The sequence below is a fragment of the Rhinolophus hipposideros genome, assembly GCF_964194185.1.
Source record: "Rhinolophus hipposideros genome assembly, chromosome: 9".
NCBI classification, from domain to species: domain Eukaryota; kingdom Metazoa; phylum Chordata; class Mammalia; order Chiroptera; family Rhinolophidae; genus Rhinolophus; species Rhinolophus hipposideros.
The window spans coordinates 52,772,368-52,785,771 of NC_138055.1; the positions used below are offsets into that span (position 1 = coordinate 52,772,368).

At 53.9% G+C, this 13,404-nt stretch overlaps 1 protein-coding gene across 1 annotated transcript; it reads left to right on the forward strand.

Annotated features, from left to right (window-relative positions):
- The first annotated feature begins 1,294 nt into the window (after positions 1-1,294).
- On the forward strand, positions 1,295-4,756 carry SMIM41 (small integral membrane protein 41). The gene is made up of 2 exons (XM_081060887.1): positions 1,295-1,774; positions 4,380-4,756. The coding sequence occupies exon 1, from the start codon at positions 1,343-1,345 to the stop codon at positions 1,613-1,615; it is 273 nt and encodes a 90-aa protein (XP_080917013.1). The 5' UTR covers positions 1,295-1,342; the 3' UTR covers positions 1,616-1,774; positions 4,380-4,756.
- The last annotated feature ends 8,648 nt before the right edge of the window (positions 4,757-13,404 follow it).

Consider the following 13,404-nt stretch of genomic DNA (forward strand, 5'->3'; position numbering starts at 1 on the left):
TAGGGAGGGGTGCTGAGGGCAAAATGGTTGGAGGGGAGGGGTCTTGCCCACGGTCCTGGAGCAGGTAGGTAGCCAGGATGACCAGTAAGTATTTGCACATTTTTCTCATTCCAAGCCACCTTTGGCCACATGATGTTTCATGACAGGTTTTGTAATGTCCTACCCTGGATCTGTGGGGTATCGGAGAAGTCAGAAGGTTCTCGGGAGTTTGGAGATGGGGAAGGCCTATTCCCAGCAAGTCCTTGATGTGTGACCCCTACCTGGCCTGTTGCGGTCCGGGGGACCTTTTTTTCCTGTTAGCTGGCCATCAGCCTATCCCTTCTGAGGGGTTGGCTGATACCGGTATTTGCTAGCAGTGACTTTGTTTTAAAGAGAACTCAAGGTTGCTACAGGAGTTTTTAGGAGAGCTTGGCGGGAAGATCTTCCCTACATCCCAGCTTCCCCAGGCTTTCTCCTTTTCTGCTCCACTCTCCCACCTTGGCGTGGCCATGGCTCCCAGCTGGTAGTGACCTCTCTGGTGGACAGGACAGTAACATCTCCATCCCTTTTAGAATTTTGATTTCCTAGAGGTAGTGGACCGATTTATTCAAGATCAGAACTGGAGCCCTGGTGACTCAAATCTGTGCTTTCCCATTGGTCTGTAACTTGCCTGGATTTCTGGGGACTGAGTAAAGGAATAGGGATAGGCCTTGAAGTTTCTCGACCTTCCCTCCTCCTCTCCCTGCGGCGAGGCGGTGAGGCGGAGGCGGCACTGGCCTGCTTGTCCAGCGCCAGGAGGCTCCCAGAGGAGATGACGGGAAAGGAAGGATATGCATCGCTCAGGTCTTAGAGGCACTCGTTTGTCTCCTGTTCCAGTGACCACCTGGGCTCCCGAGCAGTACTGAGTTGGCCCAAAGGCAGAAAGCCCAGGAATGGGGTTCGCCCTTGCTTGTCCTGTGTCCTGCTCGGTGGGGGCAGCTCCCTAACTAGCACCTGGGATGGGGTCTGGAAGATCTCTTCGGGGTTTTAAGGGAGGTGCTCTCTTTTCACTCCCTTTGCCAAGTAGGAGAGAGCCTTGGGGACAGGAATCCTGGGTTTGGCTGGTTGGGTGCATGGGGCGGGTTTGAGTAAGTGCTTGGGTGTGAGCCTTTGGGGCAAGCGGTGGCCCGGAAGTCTGGGCCATAGTTCACATTGGAGGAGCCTTTTGTCTAGGGAGGGCCTGAGCGCTCTGCGCAAGGGGTGGGGGTTAGGGTGACTGGGATCCGCCCCTCACGTTCCTCCCTGATGCAGCTCCAGGCGGGCCTCCTGCACATCTGACGGTCCCGCGCACATTTGGGCACATCTGGTCAGCCAGCACTGTAGCATGAACGGCTCGCAGGCGGGCGCTGCGGCCCCCGCCGCCTGGCTGAGCTGCTGCAACCAGTCGGGGGTGCAGCCAGAGCCCCCCGAGGGGTCGCGCACTGTGCAGGCGGCGGTACTGGGCGTGCTGTCGCTGCTCGTCCTCTGTGGGGTCCTGTTCCTTGGCGGTGGCCTCCTCCTGCGCGCCCAGGGCCTGACAGCGCTGCTGGCCCGCGAGAGGCGCGCATCGCGCGAGGCGGAATCCGGCGGCGCCAGCAGTGGTGACGAGGACTCCTAGGCGCCTGGCTGTGCTCAACGGTTGCGAGGTCCAAGAGACCCTGGGACTCGGCGTCTGACTGCGAGGGAGCTGCCCCGGGTGCCCGTGTGGCTGGGAACATGCCGACGGGTGCTGCAGAGAGAAAGCCGCGGCCCTTTGCCGAGGCCCACGGGTGCACAGGTGAGAGGGGGCGAAGGGGGAGAGTCACCTCTGTTTTGCCGAGGGGTCACCTCTATGTTGAGGACGGCAGCCACAGAATCAGCTCTCAGCGCCTCTGGTTTCCAGTGCTGGAACACCCAGGGTAGGGCCAGCAGCTGCCTCAGGTGTGCGGGGGTCTGAGGGAAGAGGCTGCCCTCCCTCCCCCATCATCTCTCCCGCAATGGCCTCCCCCAAGTCCTTTTACTCGGGTCACTGTGTAACTGGGAGAGGGGGAGGCAGGGCAGATGGAAGAGGAAGGAGCCCCAGTGTACTTGGGAGCCTTCCTTTCCTGTACCCACGCCGGCCCCCACTTTGCTGCAGCCCTACCTGGGACTGAGCCTGACTCTGGCGCCCCAGCACTGCTCATTCCTGAGACTGAGGAGAGACACTGCAGCAGAAACTCAGACCACCTCCGCCTTTGGCTTCTGCGTCTTTCCCTCCCCTCCTTCTTGAAACTTGTCCTTTGAAGGGGTTTGAATAAGATTCCTCACTGTGACCTCCCGCTTGAGGCAGGAATGGGAGTGTGGGTTGTATTTTAGGACAGATCCAGGGGCTTAGGGGATAGGGAAGTGTGCTGGGGCCCCCTCTCCCAGCCCCTGCTCAGGTTGGGGCTGGATAGGTGGCTCAGAGCAAGGAGCTGTATGGTCTGTGTGTGTGTGTGTGTGTGGGGGGGGGCGGTGGATGGCAAGGTTGCCAACAGCTGGGGGGCCTCAGAAGCAAGTTCTCCGGTAAGCGGGGGCTGACGATTCCCAGCTGTGAGGGCTCCATCTGGCTCTCTTGCCTCTGTCTCTCCAAGGACAGGAACCATCTGGAGGGAAGGGCCTGGGTGGCCTAAAGACAAGGTAATTCCAGGCCAAGGCCACCTTAGGCAGAGCCCAGGGATTGGGCAGGGAAGCCTTCACTGTCTCTCTCCGCTGTTCAGCGTTGTACCTAGGTGCTCCTCTTAGGTTTCTGTGGGTTGGGCTTGTCCGTTGGGGTACCTCTGACTGCTCACCCCCCTACTAGAGCCTCTGTCCTGCTTGCCAAGGGCAGAGGCAGGGTCCCAGCTTCCCTCTGAGAAGGGAGTCAGTGCAAGTGAGCGGGGGCTGGTGCGGGGCAAGGGGACAGTGTGGGCAGGGTGCCCAAACAGCTGTGAGGCTGACGCCGCCGCGATGCCTGCATAGGGCAGCCCAGGATTTGTTGCTGATCCGGGCAGGCTGCCATTCTGGCCTTGCTGAGCGGTGGACTTCTCACCTCAGGATGCCGCCCTCAGCCCCTTGAGAGGGCAGCCCCTTGAGAGGGCTGGCCGGGCCGTGAGGGGTGTGTGTGTGCTGCTGGCACATGGGCAGCAGGCTGTGCCCCAGGGAATCCCCCCACCTTCCTACGCTGTGTCGTGGGGGAAGGGGTGGGAACGCCCTCTGTTGTGTCCAGGTTCATCCACCCTGGATGAAGCCCGTGCCTTCTGCTGCTTTTCTGCCCTTTCTCGCTGTGCTCTTCTCTGATTCCGCAGCCGAGATGGAGGAGTCTCCGTGTCCACTGTACAGAGAGGAGAGCGGGAGGCGTCCAAGTGAATGACAGAGCTGGAACTGGGCCCAGCGACTCCTGCTTCTGAGCCTGGGCGGGCAGGGTGACATCCGAGAGAGATGTCTTCTCCTGGGTTATCCCTCTTCCTCTGTCCTCCCACCTCAATTTCCCACCACTCTTTGAGATGCTGATGCAAAATATGGCCTCTTCCCACCCCCCAAAGCAATTGGAACCCCAAACCCCTGTTCATCCCTCTTGTCCCCACTTCCCTGGTAGTCTTGTGAGATGCCTTCTTGCCACTGGGGACAGCTTTCCAGATGCCGCAGCAGCGCCCCAGCTGGGCTCAGCTTTCTTGGCCTGAACCTGAGGGGTGGGGGTGGGCTCAGAGGGTCCGCTGGACGATAATCTATGAAAAAAATCCCAGTGGTCAGAGCAGAGGCATCAGAAGTAAGGGTGATATGTTTGTATTGGCCTTCGGGTTCAAACCTGAGTGCTTTTAGTGGTATGGAGAGGTTTGGTAGAGGAAGAGCTGCACCCCAGCATCATGTCTGCTGCCACCCAGGCAGGGCTGTGAGGGGGAAAAGAGGCAAAGGCTTTCTTCATCCAACTTCCTGCCTTTACGATTCCTTCAGCTCCTGGCTTGGAGAGCTGGGGTGTGTCATGAACTGGGGACCTCAATGTTCCTGAGGAAAGATACTGAGATGTTTGCTACGGAACTCTGACCCTGGTCAAGACTGTCAGACTGAGTGGGAAGGAAAAGAATTTAAAAAATTGGGAAATGGGTGCTGCTGTCACCCCCATCTCTCGGCATCCAGCAGGGAGTGAGAGGTAGGGGCATGGGTGCAGAACTGAGTGCTGGAGTGAGGCTGGGCATCTGGATTCCCGACAAGCTTTGTCAGCCTGCACTGTCTGGGGGGGAAAGGCTGGGGCAACAGATAGGTGGAGATCTTGCCTTAACCTTCCTCCAGCCCCTGAGTTTCACCCTGAGCTGGAAAAAGTTGTTGGGGTTTGTCCAATCCATTCCTTGGCTTCCACAAAGCACAGCTCCTTTTCCAGCAAAGGTGAGGGTGTCTGTCTCTTACAGATTCCTGAGCCTTGCGTGGTCTGTCCTCCAGAGAGCACTCCCTCCTGCCTTCTCCATCCTGGAACTCTGCTACGTTTGATTCATGTGCGGTACAGGTGACTGACTCGGAGAAACCTGGTTTGTGGTGAGACCTCCATTGGAGATCCTTGCCCTTGGCTGCTGCCTCCGATCTGCTCCACTCAACCTTCTGAAGGACTCTTGGGTGTGGGGTTGTGAGGTCAATGCTTCAGGAATGAAAACCCCTTGGTGACTGCTGGGGACCCTGAGCACTGAAGTGGCCACATACCCTGTGGGTCAGTGTTACCCGTTTGGAGTTTTGGCGTGGTCCAGCAATGCCTATCACTTCCTGTGACTTCTTATTAAATATGCTGAAGCAGATTTGGGGTATGCCCTCTGTTTCCAGCTCCTGACTCTTGGCATTAGTGGTAACCCCTTACCTCCAGTCTGAACTGTTTCTAGCAAATACTGAAATAGCAGCCCCAGCTGGAGCCCCTTTTCCCAGGTCTCTCCCCTGTGGTGGCTATTCCCTTTCCACTCTCAGATATAAATCTAATTGTGGTAGGAGGTGAGGCAAACGGCGACTCTCACCCAGCCCTCTGCTGCCTCCATGTGGCCAGGGTAGGCAAGGACCCCATTTCATTCAACCCCATAAACGGGTCTGTCTGACAGGCTTCAGCCCTAGCAGGTGCCTCAAAATAAGAGTGGATTTTGTGAGTGAATTCTAGGTTGTAAACCTTCTTGAACCCCAGTCTCTTCATTTATAAAATGGAGGCAACAATATCGTTGTGAGGATCAAATGGGTAATGTGCTTACTGGTAGACAACAGGCTTCCTGCACTGCAGTTATGTGGCGTTGGTATTATTTTTCCCGAACTGGACCATCCCCAGAGAAGATGTGGAGAGTTACCCACCCTGTTTTGGGGACCGCTTCATGTATTCATCTTTGCCATGAGTGTTTACTGAGTGACAACTCTGTGCCAGGCACCCCCTGGGGGCTGGGAAAGCGGGTGGATGAGACAGAACCCCTGCACGGGAGGGGCTCACAGTCTAACAAAGGGTTCCGCTCACAAAACTGCAGTTAACACGGAGGATCACAAGTGCTGGCGTGGACGGGTCCTCAGAGTGACCTGCTCACAGGAAGGGGGCGTACTGAATGGGTATTCATGGGGCGAGGGAGGGGAGGAAGAACATCCTGGCCAGAGACAAAGGGGTGTGGGCCAGGGCTGCCCAGAAGCAGGGCTGTTAGAGGGGGTGTGAAGGGAGGTGAGACTAAAAGGTGGCAGCCTGGAGAGGAGTGGAATTCACCCTCGACGCATCGAGGTGTCTGGAGGGTTTCAAGGCTGGAAGTGGTAAGATCTGGATCTTAGGGAACTGGGGTTAAGTTTGGGGGTGGGAGTGGGCTGGAGGTAGAGACAGGAAGGAGGCTGGGGTCAAACACTGGACTAGGGTGGGCAGGAGGGGGACAGATCCGAGTGATGTTTGGGATTCAGGCTTTGGTCCCTAGTGGGATGTGAAGGTTGAAGGAGAGGGAGGAGGGTGGATGACACCTTGGCTCCTGGCCTGGAAAACTGAGGGGGTGGTGATGCCTGCCATCCACCGAAGTCATGCATTATCAGGACTGTTTGGGTCTGAATTTACAGGAAACCCCAGTGGTACTTGGCTTGAGCAGAAGGGAAATATTGGCCCAGGTAGCTGAAAAGCCTAGGGGTAGTCCTGGCCTCTGGCCCGCAGTGAGTGAGGCCTCTGATGATGGGAGGTCTCGCTCCCTTTTGTGGCTTGGTCTGCTTGGCAGACCGTTTTGTGGGCAGAGCAAGGCTTGGAGTCACACTGCCGGATGTGAATGCTGGCACCACACGCACGAGCTGTGTGACCTGCCTAAAGTGCTTAACCCCTCCGTGGCTCCGTTCCCTCCTCCTTACAGAGGGGTAAAGCAGGGCCAGGCTAGTACGTTTTTTGTTAGGACAGAATGAGATGCCCGCATGTAGCGTGCACGTGATTAGTCTCAGCTTCCACGTGAAGCAGGTTGTTGGCTTTTTGGCCTCTCAGGTTCAAATCTATCAAGAAAGAGGGGGGTCATCTCCCAGGTCACTTAGGCTAAACCCCGGGATCAGCTGTGACTGGGCCTGTTTGACTCTGTGCTAACCTTGAGGTGCTGAACTGTAAGTATGGAATGTTCTAGGCCTCGGTTACTGCTCTACTTGGGGGGAAGGGTGGCGAGACACCCAAAACCACACGGCCCAAAGGAGGGGGCTGTCTCCTCATCAAATCTAGGCCTGTTTCAGTACTGGGGTGAAGAGATGCTGGGTGGCCATAAGCCAACTTGGCTGCTGCAGATGGAGGGGGCATTGGGGGCAGCTGATGAGTCCAGGTCTGGTGTGTTGAGTCTGAGGCACGTCAGGGACAGCCAAGGGGAGCTACCAGGTGGACACTTAGTATGTGGGGCTGGGGCTCAGTAGAGGGCGTTCTGGGCCGTGGTGTTGCTACAGATGGAAAAGGGAGCTGTGGGACCAGATCAGGTTGGGGTGAGAGGGAGAAGACAGCACGCTGCCCCAGCAGGCCGCCCCTTAAAGGCAGGGGAGATGAGGAGCATTGAGGGAGAGGAGGGCCACCAGAAGGTGGGACCCAGGGAAGGAAGGATTTCGGAGCCGAGGGACTAGCCAGGTGAGTCCGTGCTTCCCGCAGTTCCGGCGTGCTCGGACAGGACCTGCCACCCAAGAGCTTGGTGGGGAAGGCCACTTGCTGGACCCCGCAGCCCACATGAGCTACTCCTGCCACTACCCTCAGCCTCGGTGAAAAGGAACATGGCTCCCTCTGGGCCAGCAAACTCATCGTAGCGAGAGGGGTGTGTTTGTTTTTTATAGTACCCGCCTTTGGACTGTGCGAATGCTTTACCAAGGCAAAATAAAACATGTCTCACCTAGGCAAAATAAAACAATAAAAAACCACACACACACACACACACACACACACACGAACCTCCTTCTCCAGGACTACTGAGCTTCCCTTCCAAGCTGAGGCAGGTTTCTGTGAGTCCCCACATCCTGCCAGGAGACCTGAGTCTGCAGCCACCTTCCCACAGCCTCGATTTCTGTTTACCTCTGAACCCATATTTAAGATGCTGTGCTTTATTGGCAAGCCTTATATTCTTGCAACCTGCTCATTCACACATTCTCATGATGGTCCCTGGACCTTGCCCACCTCTCCTTCTTCTCTGTCCCTCAACCCCTTCTGCCCCCCGCTGCCCTCCCCATCAGCTCAGATAACAGTGCATTACTTGGTCCTGCATCTGCCCATTTCCTGACGCAGCTCCTATGGAGCCCTCCTGGCAGAACCTCAGCCCTGGAGGGCTGTGACTCTCTGTTCTTTGAACTTGCACCTGGGCTGCTGAATGCCCCCAAAGAACATCACAGCCCTGGGCAAACTGATGGCACCAAGAATGGTTACCAGGCCCCACTGGACCCTTGCCAGGCCTGGCCCTCGCTCCAGCAGCTCTCTGCCAATGCTGAAGTACTGCAAATTGCCCCCACTCTCCATCCCTGCCCTCCCTCCTCCCCCACATTCTGCTCAGATGCCCTCCCCTCCTACTGCTCACAGAAGAGAGGTGCCAGCAGATAGGACTCCTTCCATGTGTGCCCCAGCCCTGCACGCCCATCTCCTCTGCAGCTGGGGGCTTTCCACGTGTCCCCAGGAGAGGACCCTCTGCCCTTCACAGAGGATTTGCTCTCCACCTCTGCACCCCTCCAACTCCTGGATGCCAATTGTTCTCCTTCACCCCAGTTTCCTTACTGCTCCTTTAATCGTGCCTTCTCTGCTGGCCCCAGCTGCGAAACACACTCAGGTTTCTTCCACCTTAAAATAGCCTTCCTCCCACCCAGTGCGTCTCCACTTACTACCCTATGTCTCACTTGTCTTTGCAGCCAAACTTCTCCCAAAAGTTACCCGTGATGGCCACCCCACATCCTCGCCTCCTGCTTCCTCCTCAGTCTTTTCTTGCCTGGCTTCTGTCTACACTGGGGGGGTCAAGGTCACCAGTCCCTGGGTGGTTGCTCTGAAGCTGGTTTTCAGCTCTTATTTCAGTGACCCTCCTGGCCACTCACACGGCTGCCAAGACCTCCCTCTTCCTCACAGCTCTCCTGTGGCTCCTGTGACAGCTTTCTGAGAAGCTCAGAGACTAGAGAGGAGAGGCTGAGACCTCGGGCTCCAGAACAGCACAGGGTCTACACCCCGAGGCCTCCACTTGCTGAGTAATGGAAGTCCTCTCTTCATTAGTAAAATGGGATAAGGATACTGCCCACTTTGGAACCCTTTCCCCCAGGTGACATAGACTTCAGTGTGGGAGCCTGGGTTATGGATGCCTGCCTGGATCGAATCCAGGCCCTGCTCCCAGCGGCGTGCCCTTGCTTTGCCTGTCCCTGTCTCACCTCTCTCTGAGGGTCCTGTGTCAGCACCTCCTCTTTCCCAGCACTTGCATGTTGCGTGCTCGGGATTCTGTCCTAGGCCTTCCTCTTACCTTGCCCTCTCGCCCTGGGTGCTCCCCTGTATCCAGGAGCTGAAATCGCCATCTCTATGCCATGGCTCTGAAATCTGCAGGCCCAGCCTAACTTGGCCGCTGAGTGACCATTCATCCCTTGGGCTCTGCTACAGTGATTTCCTAAGCAGCTACTCTGGGCAACCACTGCTCTAGGCGAATACATGGTAAACGAGACAGAGGGCCCTTGCCCACAGAGCCCACATTCTGCTGGGAAGGGACATTTGATGGACATGTGAATAAGTACACGAGGTAATTGCACACAGTGTGCTGTGAAGAGAATAAAACGGCAATGGGACAGAGACCTGTGGGGTGACTTTAGGTGGAGGTAGTCAGGGAAAAACCTCTCCCAGGAAGTGGCATTTGAGTTGACACCTGACCCAGGCAGAGGCTCCAGCCAGGCGAAGGGCTGGGGCACAGAGTTCCTGCCAGAGGAACAACACGTGAACAGATCCTGCCCTAGGAATGAGGTTGGCTGGTCTGAGAGACCGAAAGGAGGCTAGTATGGCTGGAGCTTAATGAGCAAGAGAACAGCATGTCGGGGAGGAAGGCCCGGCCAGAGCACAGGGGACAGGGTGGGGGTGGCCCTGTTCCAAGCGCATGACGTTTGCTCTTGCCATCTTCTGGCTCTCAGGGCCTGGTACCTCCTCTTCCCTAGCAGCCGTCCTTGATTCCCCTCTCCTTTCCCTCCACAGCCAGTCCATCACCAAATATGGCCCACGATACCTCTTGGAGCTTCATTCCATCTCCCTGGCCACCGTCCTCACCTCTCACTTGGTTCCATCACCTCTCACCTAGTCTCCCCAGAGGAGATTTTGAGGGCTTCCACCCCAGCTCCATTTCTCTTGGGGTCTGTCTCCTCCTGCGCAACCTAGATGCCTTCACCTGATGACAGCTGCCCTTATGGTGAACCCTCCTTTTTGTGTGACTTTGATCCTCTTCCTTGCAAAACAACACCCAGCTGAAGGTAGATTTGCCTCTTTCTTGGACTGGTTTTCATGATCAGAGCCACCGTATTAGCTGGCATCTTCTCTGCCTGAGCCATCTGCTCAAATGTCAGCTCCATTAAGATAGGGTTTTTTTCTTATTTTGTTCACTGCACATAGAGGGCTGTCAGGAAACATATTTTTGAGTGAGTAGCATCATCCCTTAAACTTCTTTGATCACAGGGTAGGGAGGAGGGAGAAACGATAAATGCATCATAACCCCTTCGTTTTCTCCAGCGGAAACGGTGTCAATTCCCAGAAATGTGCTAGGACCCAACTGAGGCTCACTGGCATTGATCATATGACATGTTGCTGGCAAGAATGGGAGCTTTGAAGAAATGACAACATTTAAGGGGACAGTTGGTCGATTTCCAGATATTGTCATGCTTATCTTTTGGCAACAATGATGTTTTGTGAAGAAATCAAATAACCCCTTTCAGTACTCTTAGTTCTTCAGACACCCCTCTCCATGGGTTTGGAAAAAAAAATCAGCATGTTTTTTTCCCAGTGTGCGAGCTCAGTGGACAGGGCCAGACCAGTGTGATTGGCTGAAGATTTGAACAGCACACTCTACACCTGGGAAGGTGTTCCAGAGGCTATGGAAACCCTGGGGGCAGAGCCAGCTGCTTCAAAAGCACAGGTGGCTGGTCATGGAAGAGTAAGCTGCCTGTTGGTTCCCGATTTTGAATGTATGTTATTGAAAATGTGTTGATCAGATACCAAATGTTATAGGAATTGTAGGCGAAATGAATTAAAAGTAGAAATAATATTTTGTTCTTTGTCTTGGGGTCTGTCTCCTCCTGCGCAACCTAGATGCCTTCACCTGATGACAGCTGCCCTTATGGTGAACCCTCCTTTTTGTGTGACTTTGATCCTCACTTTGAGAGAAGTGATGAATATTTCGAAACGCATTTGGCAGGAAGCAGTGATGTCCCACTTCCTCTCTCCCAGTGGCTGAGGCAGTGTTTCTTAAAGTGGGTACCATGCTCCTCTAGCCTCAAGGGACATTAGTGGGTGTTACTTGGAAAAAAAAAAAAAAGACTGCGGTCTAATAAATTTGGGGATGATTGCGTTAAGCAAAGTTAAACAGGCTTCTTTATTGCAGTTCTCTTAAAAGGTGCTGTGCCCACAGGCATAGAGGATTTCCATGCGGATTTGACCAAAGAATCCTTTTCTCCCCTTCCTCTTTTTTTCTCCTCTTTTTTTAAAGGAGCTTCTCATGGGACCACGATTTCAATACATACACTTTGGGAAATATCATTTAAAATCTTCCCTTTGGAAAAGAAGAAACATTTTGGAAAAAATTTTAGAAAAAATTAGGTCATGCCACTTTAGATAGTGCATTTTCCTGACTTTGTCAGAACAACAGTATAAAATTAATTTTATTTCCAAGGACTGTAATGCCACGTTACTAAATTTAAACTCACTTTTTTCCCCCTAAGAGTGTTTTAAAAAACACAATTTGGAACCATTCCGTATGTGGAACGAAACCTCTACAGGGAGCAATGGCCAAATATGTTCATGAATTTTATACAGGATACAAATGGGAACCCAGAATTTCAATTTTGCCACAACTATTTTACCCAAAGTTCACTGTAGTCCATGGTTCCTGTGACGCAATACATCTTGGCTGGGTTTCCTTTAGCATGGTTGTCACAAAGAAAGCCATTCCTCGAAGAGCTCTTTCATTTGCTTTGGTTTGACCAATCCCTCCAGCAGCCCAGCACTCTTGTTGCCTGAAGTGAACTAGGGTCAGTAGCCTGGGCTATTGTCTGGGCAGCGGGGACTGGGGGCCAAGCCGAGGGAGCCCGAAGACCTAACATACCCTCTCTGCAGGGAAATTGGCTGCACTGGCCAGGAGATCAGTAATATTTTACTAGACTAATCTGAGCTTACCTTGGTATGTTTTATCATGTTAGACATTCTGAACTTTTCTTTCTGAGTCGTGACTCTGGCCACTGTGGTTATGGTTGGAGGTTGTCGTGTTAGCTCTGTTGCTGGACTAAAATAATGGAAATGAATAGATGCTTTATGGAACTATTTTTTTATTAAAAAGTAACACTTTGGAAGAATTAACCCATGGGCTGCCAGTTTGTGACCACTGGTGGTTAACAAATCTCTATCTCCTGCTTTAATTTTTCTCTGAGTACCAGAGCCATGTGTTGAACTACTTACCAGAGGCCTCCACCTGGATGTCTGAACTTCCACATGTCGAAAATTGAGCTTGTCATCTCCATGCCTGTTCATCCTGGGTTCCTGTTCTCAGGGATGGTACAGCACACATCCAGTCACTCAGGCCACCCTGGGAGTCCTGCTGGCCTCTCCCTCCCTGCCACCCTACTCCCAGGTCATCACCGCGACTTACTTCCTGATTCAAGTTATTAAGTCTCAAACATCCCTGCCCTCCTCTCTATTTCTCTGACACTGTGTCACGCAAGGTCTCAGCTCCTGCTCCCCGCACAAGAACGCAGGACATGGTGAGGCCAAAAAAGGAACACCCACGGAGCCATAGACAGGGGAGTCATACCACTATAGTCTCGCTGGCAGCTGGGCTGGAGACACAGGAAGCAGGAGCCACACGATCCGCAACCTGCCGTCCGCTTCTCTGCCAACCAACCTCACTTGCTAGCTGCAATCTGCGCTTGCTGGCTCAGCCACGGCAGTTGTATCAGTGGCCAATGGCTAACTGGTTACAGCTGATGGCCAACTAGTCACAGCTGATGGCCACCTACTACCCGAGCCAGCACCTTTCCACATGAGGCCGAGAGCCTGGAAACTGCTCTCTGGGGCTCTGTCCCCGCAGACCATCTTCAGGCCCTTATCCTCCCTCATTGGGACCATCTCCACAGCCTCCTAACTGGTGTCCCTACCTCCAAATCTTTTCCTTTCCAGTCCTTCCTCTAGAGCTGTGCTGTCCAATATCGTTGCCATGAGCCACCTGTGGCTATTTAAATTGATTACAATTAAATAAAATATAAAATTTCAGTTCTTAGTCTTAGTAGCCACATTTTAAGTACTCAATAGCCACAGTTGGCTAGTGGCTTCCATATCAGACAGCACAGATTTAGAACATCTCCTTCACTGCAGAAAATTCTAGTGGACCGTGCTGCTCTGTGATCACGTTATTGCCTAAAACCTCCCTGGTTGTCCATTTCCCTCTGGATAAAGTCTCGTCTCCTTAACCTAGTTTACACCTCCACCCTGCTTGGGAGCACCTATCCAGCTGCACCTCCCTTTTTGTCCCACATGCACACTCTGTTCCAGCCCCCCCAGGACTCTGCCTGTGTCGACGTCTGCCTTCATGCTTGGGCACTCCTGGTCCTGCAGCCTGGAGCCTCTGGTTTTCCTGCATAACCCCAGGCTCGTTTTAAACACTGCTCTTTTTTGGGGTTTTGTAGTCCTCCATCCGAGGCCCCCACACCTGCCTGCATCACACACACAGTACTGTGGCTCTGCCTTACTGTAGCACTTAGCACTCTGTTGACAATTTGTCTGCCTCTCTGGGTGAAGTC